This window comes from Coregonus lavaretus (assembly GCF_964263955.1).
Source record: "Coregonus lavaretus genome assembly, chromosome: 19".
Taxonomy (NCBI): Eukaryota; Metazoa; Chordata; class Actinopteri; order Salmoniformes; family Salmonidae; genus Coregonus; species Coregonus lavaretus.
The window spans coordinates 9,083,468-9,098,361 of NC_140006.1; the positions used below are offsets into that span (position 1 = coordinate 9,083,468).

The following is a 14,894-nucleotide window of genomic DNA, read 5'->3' on the forward strand; positions in this document are numbered from 1 at the left end:
AGGGCTGAGAGCCAGATAGAACAAACAGAAGAGAAAGAGGTAGATTGAGAGACAGAACGAGAAGGAGAACAGGATAGAGAGAGCGAGAGACAAATTGAGACATAAATAGAGAGAGAGAGAGAGAGAGAGAGAGAGAGTGACAGAGGTGACTTTTAGACAAAACAGTGAAGTGCAGGACTACCAAAGGAGAGACAAAGACACTACAGACACATACAGCCGAGTGAAGCCTGGAGCAGGGCAAGCAGCCCCAGTAGCCCACCACCACCGACAGTACAGCCACCACCATGCAGGTGTCGTTTGCATGTTCGGACCAGGACGGAGGAAGAGGAGGGTTGAGGCCCCCAGGGAATGGAGGGCACAGCAAGCAGAACTCCACCAGCGCCAACACGGCCAGCCAGGCGCGGGCACGCTTCCGTACGGTGGCCCTCATCGCCCGCAGCCTGGGCTCCTTTACCAACCGCTACCACCACAACCTCAAGGAGTCCACCGCCAAGCTCACTGGCATGAAGTACCGGTACGTAGATTAATTACTGTTGTAATAGTGGTAATGAGCGCTTATTCATGTGTTATACATGCTTAGTTAATTAGTTATTGATGCTTAAGTAATGAGTATTCGTATAGCGTGTTTACGATTTATTGTTGTAGCAGCTTATTCATGTGTTATAAAGCATTAGACTCAGTTGGAACCAGGAAGTGTCACATTGAAGTGTGTTACCATTTTTGTTTCAGGACAACCAGGGCTACAAGTAGAACACAAAACAATTTGACAAACAGTTGCATTCATGAGTTTTATTGACAAATGTCAATAAACAAATATGGTCCACCAAGCAAAAAATGTTTTATAAGAATGTTGTAAGTACAGAAATTGTTTGTTCAGTGGGAAGGTAATATCCACCTGAGTTTGTGACAACAACTATGTGAGCATATTACGGTATTGTAGACACTATGTCCTGGGATTTCCTATGATCTATGTAGAAGAACAGAAGCCCTTACCTTCTAAAGACTCTTACCGTGCCTTCAGAAAGTATTCATACCTTTTGATTTATTCCACATTTTGTTGTGTTACAGCCTGAATTGGATTAAATGGAAAAACAATTCTCACCAATCTACACACAGTACCCCATAATGACAAAGTGAAAACATGTTTTTAGAAATGTTTGCAAATTTATTGAAAATGAAATACAGAAATATCTCATTTACATAAGTATTCACACCCCTGAGTCAATACCTTGTAGAATCACCTTTGGCAGTGATTACAATTGTGAGTCTTTCTGGGTAAGTCTCTAAGAGCATTCCACACCTGGATTGTGCAACATTTGCCCATTATTCTCTTCAAAATTCTTCAAGCTTTGTCAAATTGTTTGTTGTTCATTGCTAGACAACCATTTTCAGGTCTTGCCATAGATTTTCAAGTAGATTTAAGTCAAAACTGTAACTCGGCCACTCAGGAAAATTCACTGTCTTCTTGGTAAGCAGCTCCAGTGTAGATTTGGCCTGGTGTTTTAGGTTATTGTCCTGCTGAAAGGTGAATTAATCTCCCAGTGTCTGATGGAAAGCAGACTGAACCATGTTTTCCTCTAGGTTTTTGCCTGTGCTTAGCTCCATTCCATTTCTTTTTTATCCTGGAAAAACTCCCAAGTCCTTAACAATTACAAGCATACCAATAACATTATGCAGCCACCACTATGCTTGAAAATATGGAGCGTGGTACTAAGTAATGTGTTGTATTGGATTTGCCCCAAACTTAACACTTTGTATTCAGGACAAAAAGTTAATTGCTTTGCCACATTTTTTGCAGTATTACTTTAGTGCCTTGTTTCAAACTGGATGCATGTTTTGGAATATTTTTATTCTGTACAGGCTTCCTTCTTTTCACTCTGTCAATTAGGTTAGTATTGTGGATTAACTACAATGTTGTTCATCTTTCTCCTATCACATCCATTAAACTCTGTAACTACTGTTTTGAAGTCACCATTGGCCTCATGGTGAAATTCCTGAGCGGTTTCGGTTTCCTTCCTCTCCGGCAACTGAGTTAGGAAGGACGCCTGTATCTTTGTAGTGACTGGGTGTATTAATACACCATCCAAAGTGTAATTAATAACTTCACCATGCTCAAAGGAATCTTCAATGTCTGCTTTTTTTAAAAAACATGTCTACCAATAGGAACCCTTCTTTACGAGGCATTAGAAAACCTCCCTGGTCTTTGTGGTTAAATCTGTGTTTGAAATTCACTTCTCGACTGAGGGACCTTACAGATAATTATATGTGTGGGGTACAGAGATGCGGTAGTCATTCAAAAATCATGTTAAACACTATTATTGCGCACAGAGTCCTTGCAACTTAGTAGACTTGTTAAGAATTGTTTTACTCCTGAACTTATTTAGGCTCGCCTTAACAAAGGGATTGAATACTTATTGACTCAAAACATTTCAGCTTTTCATTTTTAATTAATTTGTAAATAAACTGAAAAACATAATTCCTCTTTGACATTATAGGGCATTGTGTAGGCCAGTGACACAAAATATAAATGTAATCCATTTTAAATTCAGGCTGTAACACAACAAAATTTTGAATACTTTCTGAAGACAATATATGTGGCTTGTGTATAGTTTGTAGCTCAAACCGTTTGTACTTTACAGACGATTTTGTGAGAATAACCGTTTTCGAGATCCACCCTTCTCACAAACACCGCTCTAGTTCAGCCCCCGTCAATCGCTGCAGCGGTTGCAAAAGAATTAGACAAATCCAATGCAAAAAAACAGAAATCTATAGCTCAAACACACAATGTTTAAGAGGGCTTAGAAGCACTAAATCACGCCGGATTGACCGTGGGACTCAAGTGGTTATAGAGTCTTATGTAATGAGTCGTTGTGTGTTAGTTAATGAACTGTACAGCGTTTTCCATACAGAGTGTATTGACCATTAAGTCTTGAGTTATAGAGGGAGTAGTAACCTATAGGTAACCTCGTTTATTCTCCTCAGGACATTGAACGGCCCCACAAACCGCAGCCTCAGCTTCCGGCAGGGCAGGCGGAGGGGCAGATTCCGGGTCGAGAGCCAGACCCGATCACCCGGTACAAAGACCGGGGCCTCACTGTGGTAGCGGTCAGCGTTGGCCTTCTGATGCTGTAGTTGGACGTGAGCAGTGTTTCACGTCTCCTCCGCACGCCGAAACCAGTCATCCACTGCAGGAGCTTCGGTTTGGCTCTGATGCCATGGTGCCAGAACCGGCTGATAATCTAAAACACATCGAAATGGCGATAGGTTAGTGGAGGAATGGCGGAGAGAGTTCTGGAGATATTCGGCACATGGCAAGAACACCGACCACTCCCTCGGCCTGTCCTGGCAGTAGGACCGCAGGAACCTACCCACATCTTGATTCACCCATTCCACCTGCCCATTAGACTCGGGGTGAAACACAGAGGTCAGGCTGACCGAGACCCCCAGACGTTCCATGAACGCCTTCCAGACCCTGGATGTGAACTGGGGACCCCGGTCAGACACTATGTCGTCTGGCACCCCGTAGTGCCGGAAGACGTGAGTGAACAGGGCCTCCGCAGTCTGCAGGGCCGTGGAGAGACCGGGCAGAGGAAGGAGGCGGCAGGCTTTTGAAAAGTGGTCCACAACGACCAGGACGGTGGTGTTACCCTGAGAGAGGGCAAGATCAGTGAGAAAGTCAATACACAGGTGGGACCATGGCCGTTGTGGAACTGGTAAAGGCTGTAACTTACCCGCTGGGAGGTGCCTAGGTGCCTTGCTCTGGGCGCACACCGAGCAGGAGGAGACATACATCCTCACGTCCTTAGCAAAGGTAGGCTACCAGTACTTTCCAGTCAGGCAGCGCACTGTACGGCCGATATGTGGGTGACTAGAGGAGGGGGACGTGTGTGCCCAATAGATCAGACGGTCACGGACAAGAGATGGCACGTACTGTAGCCCAGCTGGGCACTGAGATGGAGATGGCTCTGTGCGTAACGCCCGCTCTATGTCCGCGTCCATCGCCCATACTACTGGCACCACAATGCAGGAGGCCGGGAGTATGGGGTTGTTGTCTATTGGCCTCTCCTCTGTGTCGTACAGCCGTGACAGTGCGTCTGCCTTCACGTTGTTCGTACCCGGGATGTAAGACACTGTAAAATCAAACCAGGTGAAGAATAGGGTCCACCTGGCCTGGCGAGGGTTCAGTCTCCTTGCTGCCCGGATGTACTCCAGGTTACGGTGGTCCGTCCAGACGAGGAAAGGGTGTTTCACCCCTTCGAGCCAGTGCCTCCACATGGTCAGGGCTCTGATAACAGCCAACAGCTCCCGATCACCAACGTCGTAGTTCTGCTCTGCCGGGCTGAGCTTCTTGGAGAAGAAGGCACAGGGGCGGAGCTTGGGTGGCATGCCCAAGCGTTGAAATAGGACAGCGCCTATCTCTACCTCGGACGCATCCACCTCCACTACGAAGGGTAGTGATGGATCGGGATGGGCCAGTACCCGGGTTGAGGTGAACAGAACCCTCAGGTTACTGAAGGCCCTGTCAGCCTCAGCAGACCAGCGGAGCCGGGACAGCCCACCCTTCAACAGAGATGTGATGGGAGTTGCGACCTTGCCAAAGCCCCAGATAAACCTCCGATAGTTGTTGGCAAAGCCAATAAAGCACTGCACCTCCTTTACCGTGGTTGGAGTCGGCCAATTACGCACGGCTGTAATGCGATCTCCCTCCATCTTCACACCTGAGGTGGTAATCCGGTATCCGAGGAAGGAGACGGACTGTTGGAAAAACAGACACTTTTCTGCCTTGGCATGAAGGTCATGTTCCAACAGTCGGGCCAATACTTTGCGAACCAGGGACACATGTTCGGCGTGTGTAGCGGAATACACCAGAATGTCATTGATGTAGACCACTACACCGCGACCAAGCATGTCCCGAAACACCTCGTTCACAAAGGACTGGAAGACGGATGGAGCATTCATCAAACCGTATGGCATCACCAGGTATTCGTAATGCCCCGTGGTTGTGCTGAATGCTGTCTTCCACTCGTCCCCCTCTCGGACACGCACCAGGTTGTACGCACTCCGGAGATCTAATTTTGTGAAGAAGAGCGCCCCATGCATTGACTCGATTACCAATGGAATGAGGGCTAGAGGATAACTATAACGTATTGTCCCCGTGTTCAGTGCTCGGTAATCAATGCACCGGCGCAGACCTCCATCTTTCTTTTTCACAAAAAATAAACTCAAGGAGGCGGGCGAGGTGGAGGGACTTATGAACCCCTGGCGCAGGGACTCGTAGACGTATGTCTCCATCGCCTCTGTTTCAGCCTACACATGACTCCTGGGAGGCACAGCGTCTACCCGGAGGTTTATCGCACAATCCCCCGATCGATGAGGTGGTAATTTGGTCGCCTGCGGTTTGGAAAACGTGTGCGCCAAATCGAGGGATTCGGGGGGAATGAGCACGATGGAGGTAGTGTCTGGACTTTCCACAGTGGTTGCACCAATGGAAACAGCTAGACACCTACCCTGACACTCTCGCAACCACCCCGTGAGAACCCTCTGCAGCCATGAAAAGGTGGGGTTGTGTAGTGCTAAACAGGGAAGACCCCAACACAACAGTGAAATCGGGAGACTCAAGAGCTTTGATGGGCAGTAGAAGGGATAGGGGTTCAAATGGAATACCTAGACTATGAGCAAAAAACCTGTCCTTAAAGTTCCCAGCTGCGCCTGAATCGACCAGCGCCTTACACTGGGAAACTACTGTGTAATCAGGGAAGGTGACGTGTATGGTGCAGTGCGCAGCAGAGGGCTCTGAACGAGGGTGGGTTTGCGCTACCTGGGGTGATGTGAGAGTGCCCTGCCTGCCGCCTCCTGACCCAGAAGAACCCTGACGACAGCGTGCAGCAGAATGTCCTCTCCTGCCACAAGAGTGACACTGGAGCTGTCGTCCTCCGTTCTCCCGGTTCGCTGCACCACCCAGCTCCATCGGAACTGAATTCGGGTTGAAGGGAGGTGGAACGGACAGGCCCCCTCCAGGACATCCTCTTGCAACTAGCAGGTTGTCCAACCGGATGGCCATGTATCCCGTTAGGCTAGCTCCCTTCGGACGTCCTCTCGCAGGCTGCACCGGAAATGGTCGATGAGGGCCCGCTCGTTCCACCCGGACCCAGCCCCTAGAGTACGAAACTCCAGGGCAAAGTCCTGCGTGGTCCTCTTCCCCTGCCTCAGTTGGACCAGTCACTCACCCCCCTCTCTTTCTTCGGGTGGGTGGTCGATGACTGCCCGGAAGAGGCGAGCGAACTCCCCGTAGTTGTCCATCGCGGCTCCTCCTTCACTCGAAACCGCATTGGCCCACTCCAGGGCTTTCCCCGAGAGACAGGAGATGAGGGCAGACACCTTCTCCCGCTCCGATGGAGCCGGGCTGATGGTTGTGAAGTAGAGGTCCAGCTGCAGGAGGAATCGCTGGCAGCGGGCAACTGTCCCGTCATACTCCCTAGGTCAGGATAGTTGAATCCCTCTGGGTGCTGGGGTGTGGGTGGCTGGATCCGGTCGCTCAGCTGGTCTCGAAGGATCGGGTCCTCTCCTCTCCAGGCGTTGGACGACCTGGAGAACCCGATCCATCGCTTCTCCCAAGCTGGCAAGCATATCAAAATGCTCCGGGACCCGTGCCAAGACTCCCGGCATGTTGGCTTCTCCTGCTGACTCCATGTTCAGGTGTGTGATTCTGTGGTGACTGATTTGAAGGAGTCAGGGTCAGGAGGACAAATCACAGAATAAAAGGTTTATTCCGAAACACAGTACGCAGCAATGCGTCAAACACTTTAGTGCGGTAAAACAGGCGCACTGGAAAACAACGAAGCACACGGGTGAAAATAACCCGGCGATACAAAATACAAAGAGCTCCACCGAGCTAATCAAACCTCCACAATAAACAATCACACACAAAGACAAGGGGGCAGAGGGAACACTTATACAGGTACTGATGAGGGGATATGAACCAGGTGTGTGTAATAAACAAGACAAAACCAATGGAATGATGAGATGAGGAGCGGCAGTGGCTAGAAGGCCGGTGACGACGAATGCCGAAGCCTGCCCGAACAAGGAGAGGAGGCAGCTTCGGAGGAAGTCGTGACAGTTGTAGGTTTACGTGGAAGTCTATATGTTACCATTTCCGCTTCCTTATGACAACATGAAGGAGGCTTAGTGATTATTAAGGTACTGCGTGGTCCTCTTCCCCTGCCTCAGTTGGACCAGTCGCTCGCCCGCCTCTCTTTCTTCGGGCGGGTGGTCGATGACTGCATTGCACAAGGGGAAGGTGCAATGCAGTCATTGCTAAAAAGGTATATAATAATTACTTGAGTAAGAGTAATAATAGTTGTATATGAAATACTCATTGAGGCTTAATGATCTGTGTAAGGTCATTGTGTCATAGCAGAAACAGTGGGAGAGAGAAGGGACAGTTTTCACAATGGACGCAACTACAGTAATTTAATGTTAATGGATTTGATGCAGATGAGCAAAACGCTGTGGTGTAAAAAGTACTCAATTGTCATACTTGAGTAAAAGTAAAGATACCTTAATAGAAAATGACTCAAGTAAAATTGAAGTCACCCATTACAATACTACTTGAGTAAAATAAAATAAATATCTGGTTTTAAATGTACTGAAGTACAGTGGTGGGAAAAGTACTCAATTCTCATACTTGAGTAAAAGTAAAAAGTATGAGTAAATGCTATACATCAAATTCCTTTAAAAAGGTTATCCCTTTTTAGATAAAACTATATTAAATATATTAATGTCACCAAATAACTGATTAAAACATACTGTTTTGTAATGGTCTACAGTAGCCTCAACAGAACCCTCTAGGATAGCACCATGGTGTAGCCATCTGGGTACATTGACTTCAATACAAAACCTAGGAGGCTTATGGTTCTCACCCCCTTCCATAGACTTACACAGTAATTATGACGACTTCTGGAGACATCCTCCAACCTATCAGAGCTCTTACAGTATAAACTGACATGTTGTCCATCCAATCAAAGGATCAGATAATGAATCTAGTACTGAAAACATAAGCTACAGCTAGCTAGCACTGCAGCACATAAAATGTGGTGAGTAGTTGACTCAAAGAGAGAGAAGACAATAGTTGAACAGTTTTGAACAAATTAATTTCTTCAAAAATTAAGGAGAAGCAGCAGAGACATAGAGAGAGCTAGCTATATTTTGTTGAATATTCTTCTTCTTAGTTTACATTTACATTTACATTTTCTAGTTTATCTTTCATTGGCAGCTCAATTGGTAAAGCATGGCGCTTGTAACTTCAGGATGTATGCACACATGACTGTAAGTCGCTTTGGATAAAAGCGTCTGCTAAATGGCATATTATTATATTATTATTAATGCAGCTAATTTAGCATACTCAACAACCTGACTCAAACAGAGAGGAATGCTATTTATGTTAGCTAGCTGGCTAAGGCTATCCAACACTGCAACTTTTCCAAGTCAAGGTAAACTTTTGGTTTTATGAATTTATTGCCACCTGGGCCCACCAGTGTAACTGCTTGCCGTACACTGTCCTGAGTGATTGTACACATGGATTATAGAATTACTAAAGCGTTAGTTGTAGTTTGTTGACTATAACATTAATATGGTGACAACGATGTAGGCTGTGTAGCTGTAAGCGGTTATGCTATGAAGGTTTGGCTTGGAGAGGTTATTGTGCCTGGTCACAGACAGCTGTTGTGTTGTGCAATGAAGTCCACAAGGAAAGGTGAGAGGGTGAGGAGGAGAGCGTGTAGATGAGAGGAAGGAATTATACAACGAGCAAAATGTTGATGCTGTATGTGGCTGCTATGAAACTAAACTGTGTGTGCAGGTGATCAGGGTGTATTCATTCCGCCAATTCTGTTGCAAATTGTTTCTTAAACGGAAGCAAACTGAATAAAATGGGGAGGGACCTACCTGAATTTGTCCAATAGAAACTCTCGTTTTAGTTTAGTATGGACTAATGATTATACCCCAGATCAGCTAGATGCAGGGAAGAGTGTGCAAGGTGGTATTGAATGTGTCACTGTCTTGATTACTCTAATTTGTCTCTTGAGCTGTGCACCTACGTTATAAACTTTCATTTGTAGGCTGGGTTGTAGCAATGTCATGATGGGTATAGGGCACATTCGATGGTTGTACAGTAGCATGCTATAAATTACGTCAGAGCTCAGGTTCTGCGCTTCAATGCGCTGAATCAGTTTTGACTGACAGCCGTTCTGAACACACTAGTTGGGCAACATTTTTTGTTGTCTGAGTGAGGGAAATTCTGTAAATTAAGAGGACTCAATGTATTTTGAAAGATGAGACGTTGAGGATTACAATAAATTCCACTTTGATGTCATCAAAGCAAGCCAAACACCCATGAGTCCAAATGTGCAATTCACATGTTCTTATCATAAAACTCATATCATATACAGTCTCAATGTTTATGATCACAATTTTTGATGTACAGTTACGAGATGACATGGCGTCATACCCTGGGTTGTTCTGAACAGAATGAGTCTATGTTTGTCTATTGTAAAGAGAATTTGCAGCGGAACCCGCACCTGAATGCTAGTGCTTGTAGTAGCCTATTTCTTTGCTTTCTTTAATGGATACATGTTTATTTTTATTTTGTTGCCATTTTCTCATGTTTAGCCTAATGTTTATGTTTCACGAATCTATAGGCCTACGGTGTCGCAATGCTGCTATTTAGAATGCTGGCTGGCGGCAATAATGTAGAGTATTTACTTGTTCAGTAGTTCAAGTGGGAAATTCAAACATTGCAGATTGTAAAATGAATTTTCGATGCAACAGCATACTAATCAGTGACCAATAGATTGTTTTTAGAACATACAACTGTCCTGTAGCCTACCTTAGCTGTCTTTGCGCTCTCTCGCAGCTTGTATAGAAAGAATTGTGCTGTGTAAAACCAGTCTATTAATGCCAAATAATACATTCAGTCCACCGTCAAAACAATAGCTTACTAGGGATTGTTTCATTATGCAGACAATGCAGTCTAGCCTACTAGTCTATCTACAGCGCTTTCAGAAAGTATTAATTTTACATTACACTTTAGTCCAGTCTTATCCAGAGCGACTTACAGGAGCAATTAGGGTTAAGTGCCTTGCTCAAGGGCACATCGACAGATTTTTCACCTAGTCGGCTCGGGGATTAGAACCAGCGACCTTTCGGTTACTGGCACAACGCTCTTAACCACTAAGCTACCTTCCGTATTCATACCTCTTTACTTATTCCACATTATATTGTGTTACAGCCTGAATTCATAATGGATTAAATAGATGTTTTTCTCTCTCACCTAACTACACATTAACCCATAATGACAAAGTGAAAACATGTTTTTGAAATTTTAGCACATTTATTGAAAATAGAATACAGAAATATTTAATTTACATAACAAAGTCAATACTTTGTAGAAGCACCTTTGGAGGCGATTACAGCTGTGAGCCTTTTTGGGTAAGTCTCTAAAAGCTTTTCACACCAGGATTATACATTATTTGCCTATTATTCTTTTTTAAATTCTTCAAGCTCTGTCAAGTTGATTGTTGATCATTGCTAGACAGCCATTTTCAAGTCTTGCCATAAATGGTAAGCAACTGCAATGTAGATTTGGCCTTGTGTTTTAGGTTATTGTCCTGCTGAAAGTCCATGCAACCAATTATGTTAAGGACGTTTTTACTCCTTAACTTTAACTTATTTACGCTTGCCATAACAAAGGGGTTGAATACTTATTGACTCAAGACATTCAGCTTTGCATTTATTATTCATTTCAAACATTTTCTACAAACAAAATTCCACTTTGACATTATGCGGTATTGTGTATCTATCAGTTACAATTTCATCCATTTTAAATTCAGGCTGTAACACAACAAAATGTAGAAAAACAAGTAAAGTGAATACTTTCTGAAGGCATTGTATTTAGCTGGTAGCCTATTTATATTGCACATTGGAACTCGGACTCCACGCTGTCCATCTCATCACTCGTAAGCTTACCAGTGTTCACAGAAGGGGGGTCGCTCTCATGAGCGCCGCTGGGTCTCTGGCAGTCAACAACTTGGTTTTCTGGGAGAGGAGGAGGAGGAGGAGAAGGAGGACCGGTATTCTCACTTGAGGATCTGTCACTATTCTTGAGGGGTGGAAGAAGAGGAGGAGCAAGGCCACTGTCATTGCCGGGTCTAGCTGCTGCATAAGTAGGCCTACTAGCTTCCACCTGCGATAGTGTGCAACTCAATATTAGGAAGGTGTCCTTAATCTTTTGTACACTCAGTGTATATTGTCTGTCTGACTCACCGACTACCCATGTAGATTGGACAACACAAACACTTTGCTTGCTACATGTGAAAATTAAAAAAGGAGTGTTACTGTCAAAATGATTTTTTTAAATGTATAATATTTTGACATAGGTGTGAGATGACGGGCGCATGAGACCCCAGAGCTCGTAGGCCCCTCCGCCTTGCGGGGGCTGTGGGGGTTTCCACTACGCCAGTGACTCATGACTCCTTTCATTTATAATGGGACAATTTTGATTGCGTCAACAAACAACAGTAATTCTGTGATGGCAGGGATTCAGTGTTGTGTTACAAACAAAACAACTAGAAGTGTTCTTGCTCTAGTTCCTTAACGGCACAGCTAGGAGAGCTCAAAAAAGCACCTTATAGTTGAAGCCTCTTCTTGGAGTCATAGAAGTGCATTGAGATTACTTAGGAACTGTGCACACTTTAGAGAAGTGTGTGGCCACTTGGAGACACCAGGTAGTCCTCTCACTCAAACCCTTTTCTTTTTTCTCTTATGTTGCACCTACCCCACATTGTCCATGAATATTCTTATCATGTCATAGAATGTATCCAAAGTATTTTTAGATTTCGTTATCAACAAATGCAGGGAAAAGTACAATAAATGTGAAATCCACATAAAATCAAGCGTAATGTTTGGATTCAGTCTTGTGTCAGGTGAACTGTTGTGTCCTCAACTTTGGTCTAATAATTTTCCCATAATCTCCAAACTGTTCCCTTTCAATTGCTACCACGCGTATGCATATGCATTTTCAAATTTCTTCTGTAAGAAACATTTCAATTTAGCCCTATCCATATAGGCCAATTCCCACGAGTGTAAAGGGTATAAAAAAAAGGGGCTGCCGTCCTCCTAATCTTAAACGGCACCGACTGCAACTGGTGTGTGGGTGTGTGTGTATGCATCCTCATGTGTGTTTGTTTGTGGAGCTGTCATGCTCTGCCTCTAATGCCACATTGGGAAACATCTGAGGGTGTAATCCTGAAGCAGTGTGCCAACAGAGCGAGAGCAAGCGAGAGCAAGCGAGAGCAAGCGAGAGCAAGCGAGAGCAGCGAGACCAGACGGGACCACAATGTGATAATACCGCCGTTAGATTCATTCACAGTTGTCAAGGAGTGTGAAAAATAGTTGTTTATTTTACATTTTTGGTTGTTGTAATTTTTATCCCCTATTTCTCCCCAATTTCGTGATTACGATCTTGTCTCATTGTTGCAACTCCTCAACAAGCGGGGGCTGTCAGCATTGGAGAGTGTCTCTTCCAGCCTGAATGATTCTACATCTTTATAAGGAAGTCTCACACCAGTTTACTTCACACAAAAAACGACATGGCTCTGCCTCGTTTCTAACAAGTCTCTCTGAAATGACCACTTGTATTTCTGCAATGGAATCTAAAAAGTGGAGAATGGAATGCTACAAGCTTAGTGAACCAATGGAATCTAAAAAGTGGAGATTGGGATGCTACAAGCTTAGTGAACCAGTGGAATCTAAAAAGTGGAGATTGGGACGCTACATGCTTAGTGAACCAGTGGAATCTAAAAAGTGGAGTATGGGACGCTACATGCTTAGTGAACCAAGTGACATGGTATGATATTAGAGAGACAGTTGCCCCAGGAATTTGGACTGAGTTTCGGAAACCCTGCGCTAAATTACTAAAATGTAAATAATTAGACTCAAAATCACACCCTATTCCTTATTAAGTGCACTGCTTTTGACCAGAGCCAAATGAGCCCTGTCCCGGTCAAATGTAGTGCACTATATAGGGGATAGGGTGCCATTTAGGACACAGTCAGTGTGTCGCGGTCTGGCTTTGGGCAACCGGTTTTAATCAACTGGTGACTAATTAGACCTTAAGCCATTGTCTCGCATCAGATGGCGTCACTCCTAAAGTGATGCTCGTCCCTCAACTGATCTGTCTTGTAGGACTTGAAACTCATATTCACATTTTAGTATTCCAGAACATCCGCCATTCAAAAACAAAAACATAGTTCCTAATTTATGATATCACTGTGATCGTGTATGACTTTACATGAAATAGGCAGAATAACTATGTCCAAACTTTTGACTGGTAGTGTATACTGGAGCTAGGTTTAAACATGGTCCGTGTCTTGTTGCCATGGTTGGTGTGTTTATAAGTAAGCTACTGTATTACTTTGTTGGTTAGCGAGCAGAGATGACCATGACCACGAATCATAGTTAACAAGTTTTAATGTTGTTCCACCATTGCCACACATATACAGCCGGTGTCGTAAAACGGTGTCGTAAAACATTGCTCAAACATTGCTCAAAACCACATCAATACATCTTCCTTTTTTTCTTTTTTTTTAACGAACATATACTAATTTCATACAACAAGCAATGTCAATTCACAAATACCAATTCATGTTTTCTTTTAAATCCACAATTTGGATCCCTCCACAACCTCATAGAGGATCTAGATACTTTTTCGAACCTCTCTGGACTACAACCAAATAATATGATAAGTGTACTATATTACATGTTGGATTACTAAAAAATAAAACTTTTACATTACCGTGTAGTTTACCAATAAAATGGTCTGACGGTGATGTGGACATACTCGGTATTCATATCCCGAAAGAAATTATCTCACTACAATACATTTTAATAGAACATTAGCAAAAATACAGTTGAAGTCGGAAGTTTACATACACTTAGGTTGGAGTCATTAAAACTCGTTTTTCAACCACTCCACAAATTTCTTGTTAACAAACTATAGTTTTGGCAAGTCAGTTAGGACATCTACTTTGTGCATGACACAAGTAATCTTTCCAACAATTGTTTACAGACAGATTATTTCACTTATAATTCGCTGTATCACCATTCCAGTGGGTCAGAAGTTTACATACACTAAGTTGACTGTGCCTTGAAACAGCTTGGAAAATTCCAGAAAATGACGTCATGGCTTTAGAAGCTTCTGATAGGCTAATTGACATCATTTGAGTCAATTGGAGATGTACCTGTGGATGTATTTCAAGGTCTACCTTAAAACTCAATGTCTCTTTGCTTGACATCATGGGAAAATCAAAAGAAATCAGCAAAGTATTGTAGACCTCCACAAATCTGGTTCATCCTTGGGAGCAATTTCCAAACGCCTGAAGGTACCACGTTCATCTGTACAAACAATAGTACGCAAGTATAAACACCATGGGACCACGCAGCCATCATACCGCTCAGGAAGGAGACGCGTTCTGTCTCCTAGAGATTAACGTACTTTGGTGCAAAAAGTACTAATCAATCCCAGAACAACAGCAAAGGACCTTGTAAAGTTGCTGGAGGAAACAGGTACAAAAGTATCTATATCCACAGTAAAACGAGTCCTATATCGACATAGCCTGAAAGGCCGCTCAGTAAGGAAGAAGCCACTGCTCCAAAACCGCCATAAAAAAGACAGACAACGGTTTGCAACTGCACATGGGGACAAAGATTGTACTTTTTGGAGAAATGTCCTCTGGTCTGATGAAACAAAAATAGAACTGTTTGGCCATAATGACCATCGTTATGTTTGGAGGAAAAAAGGGGGTTGCTTGGTAGCCGAAGAACACCATCCCAACCGTGAA

At 44.0% G+C, this 14,894-nt stretch overlaps 1 protein-coding gene across 1 annotated transcript in view; it reads left to right on the forward strand.

Annotated features, from left to right (window-relative positions):
- Nucleotides 1–284: 284 nt before the first annotated feature.
- LOC311146567 (voltage-gated potassium channel subunit beta-1-like) overlaps nt 285–14,894 on the forward strand; it is a gene marked incomplete at both ends in the record, with an annotated part of 110,906 nt that continues 96,296 nt past the window's right edge. The window contains one exon of the mRNA XM_084183085.1: nt 285–514. Within this exon, the coding sequence (XP_084039211.1) occupies nt 285–514 (230 nt within the window). The remainder of the gene's footprint in view (nt 515–14,894) is intronic.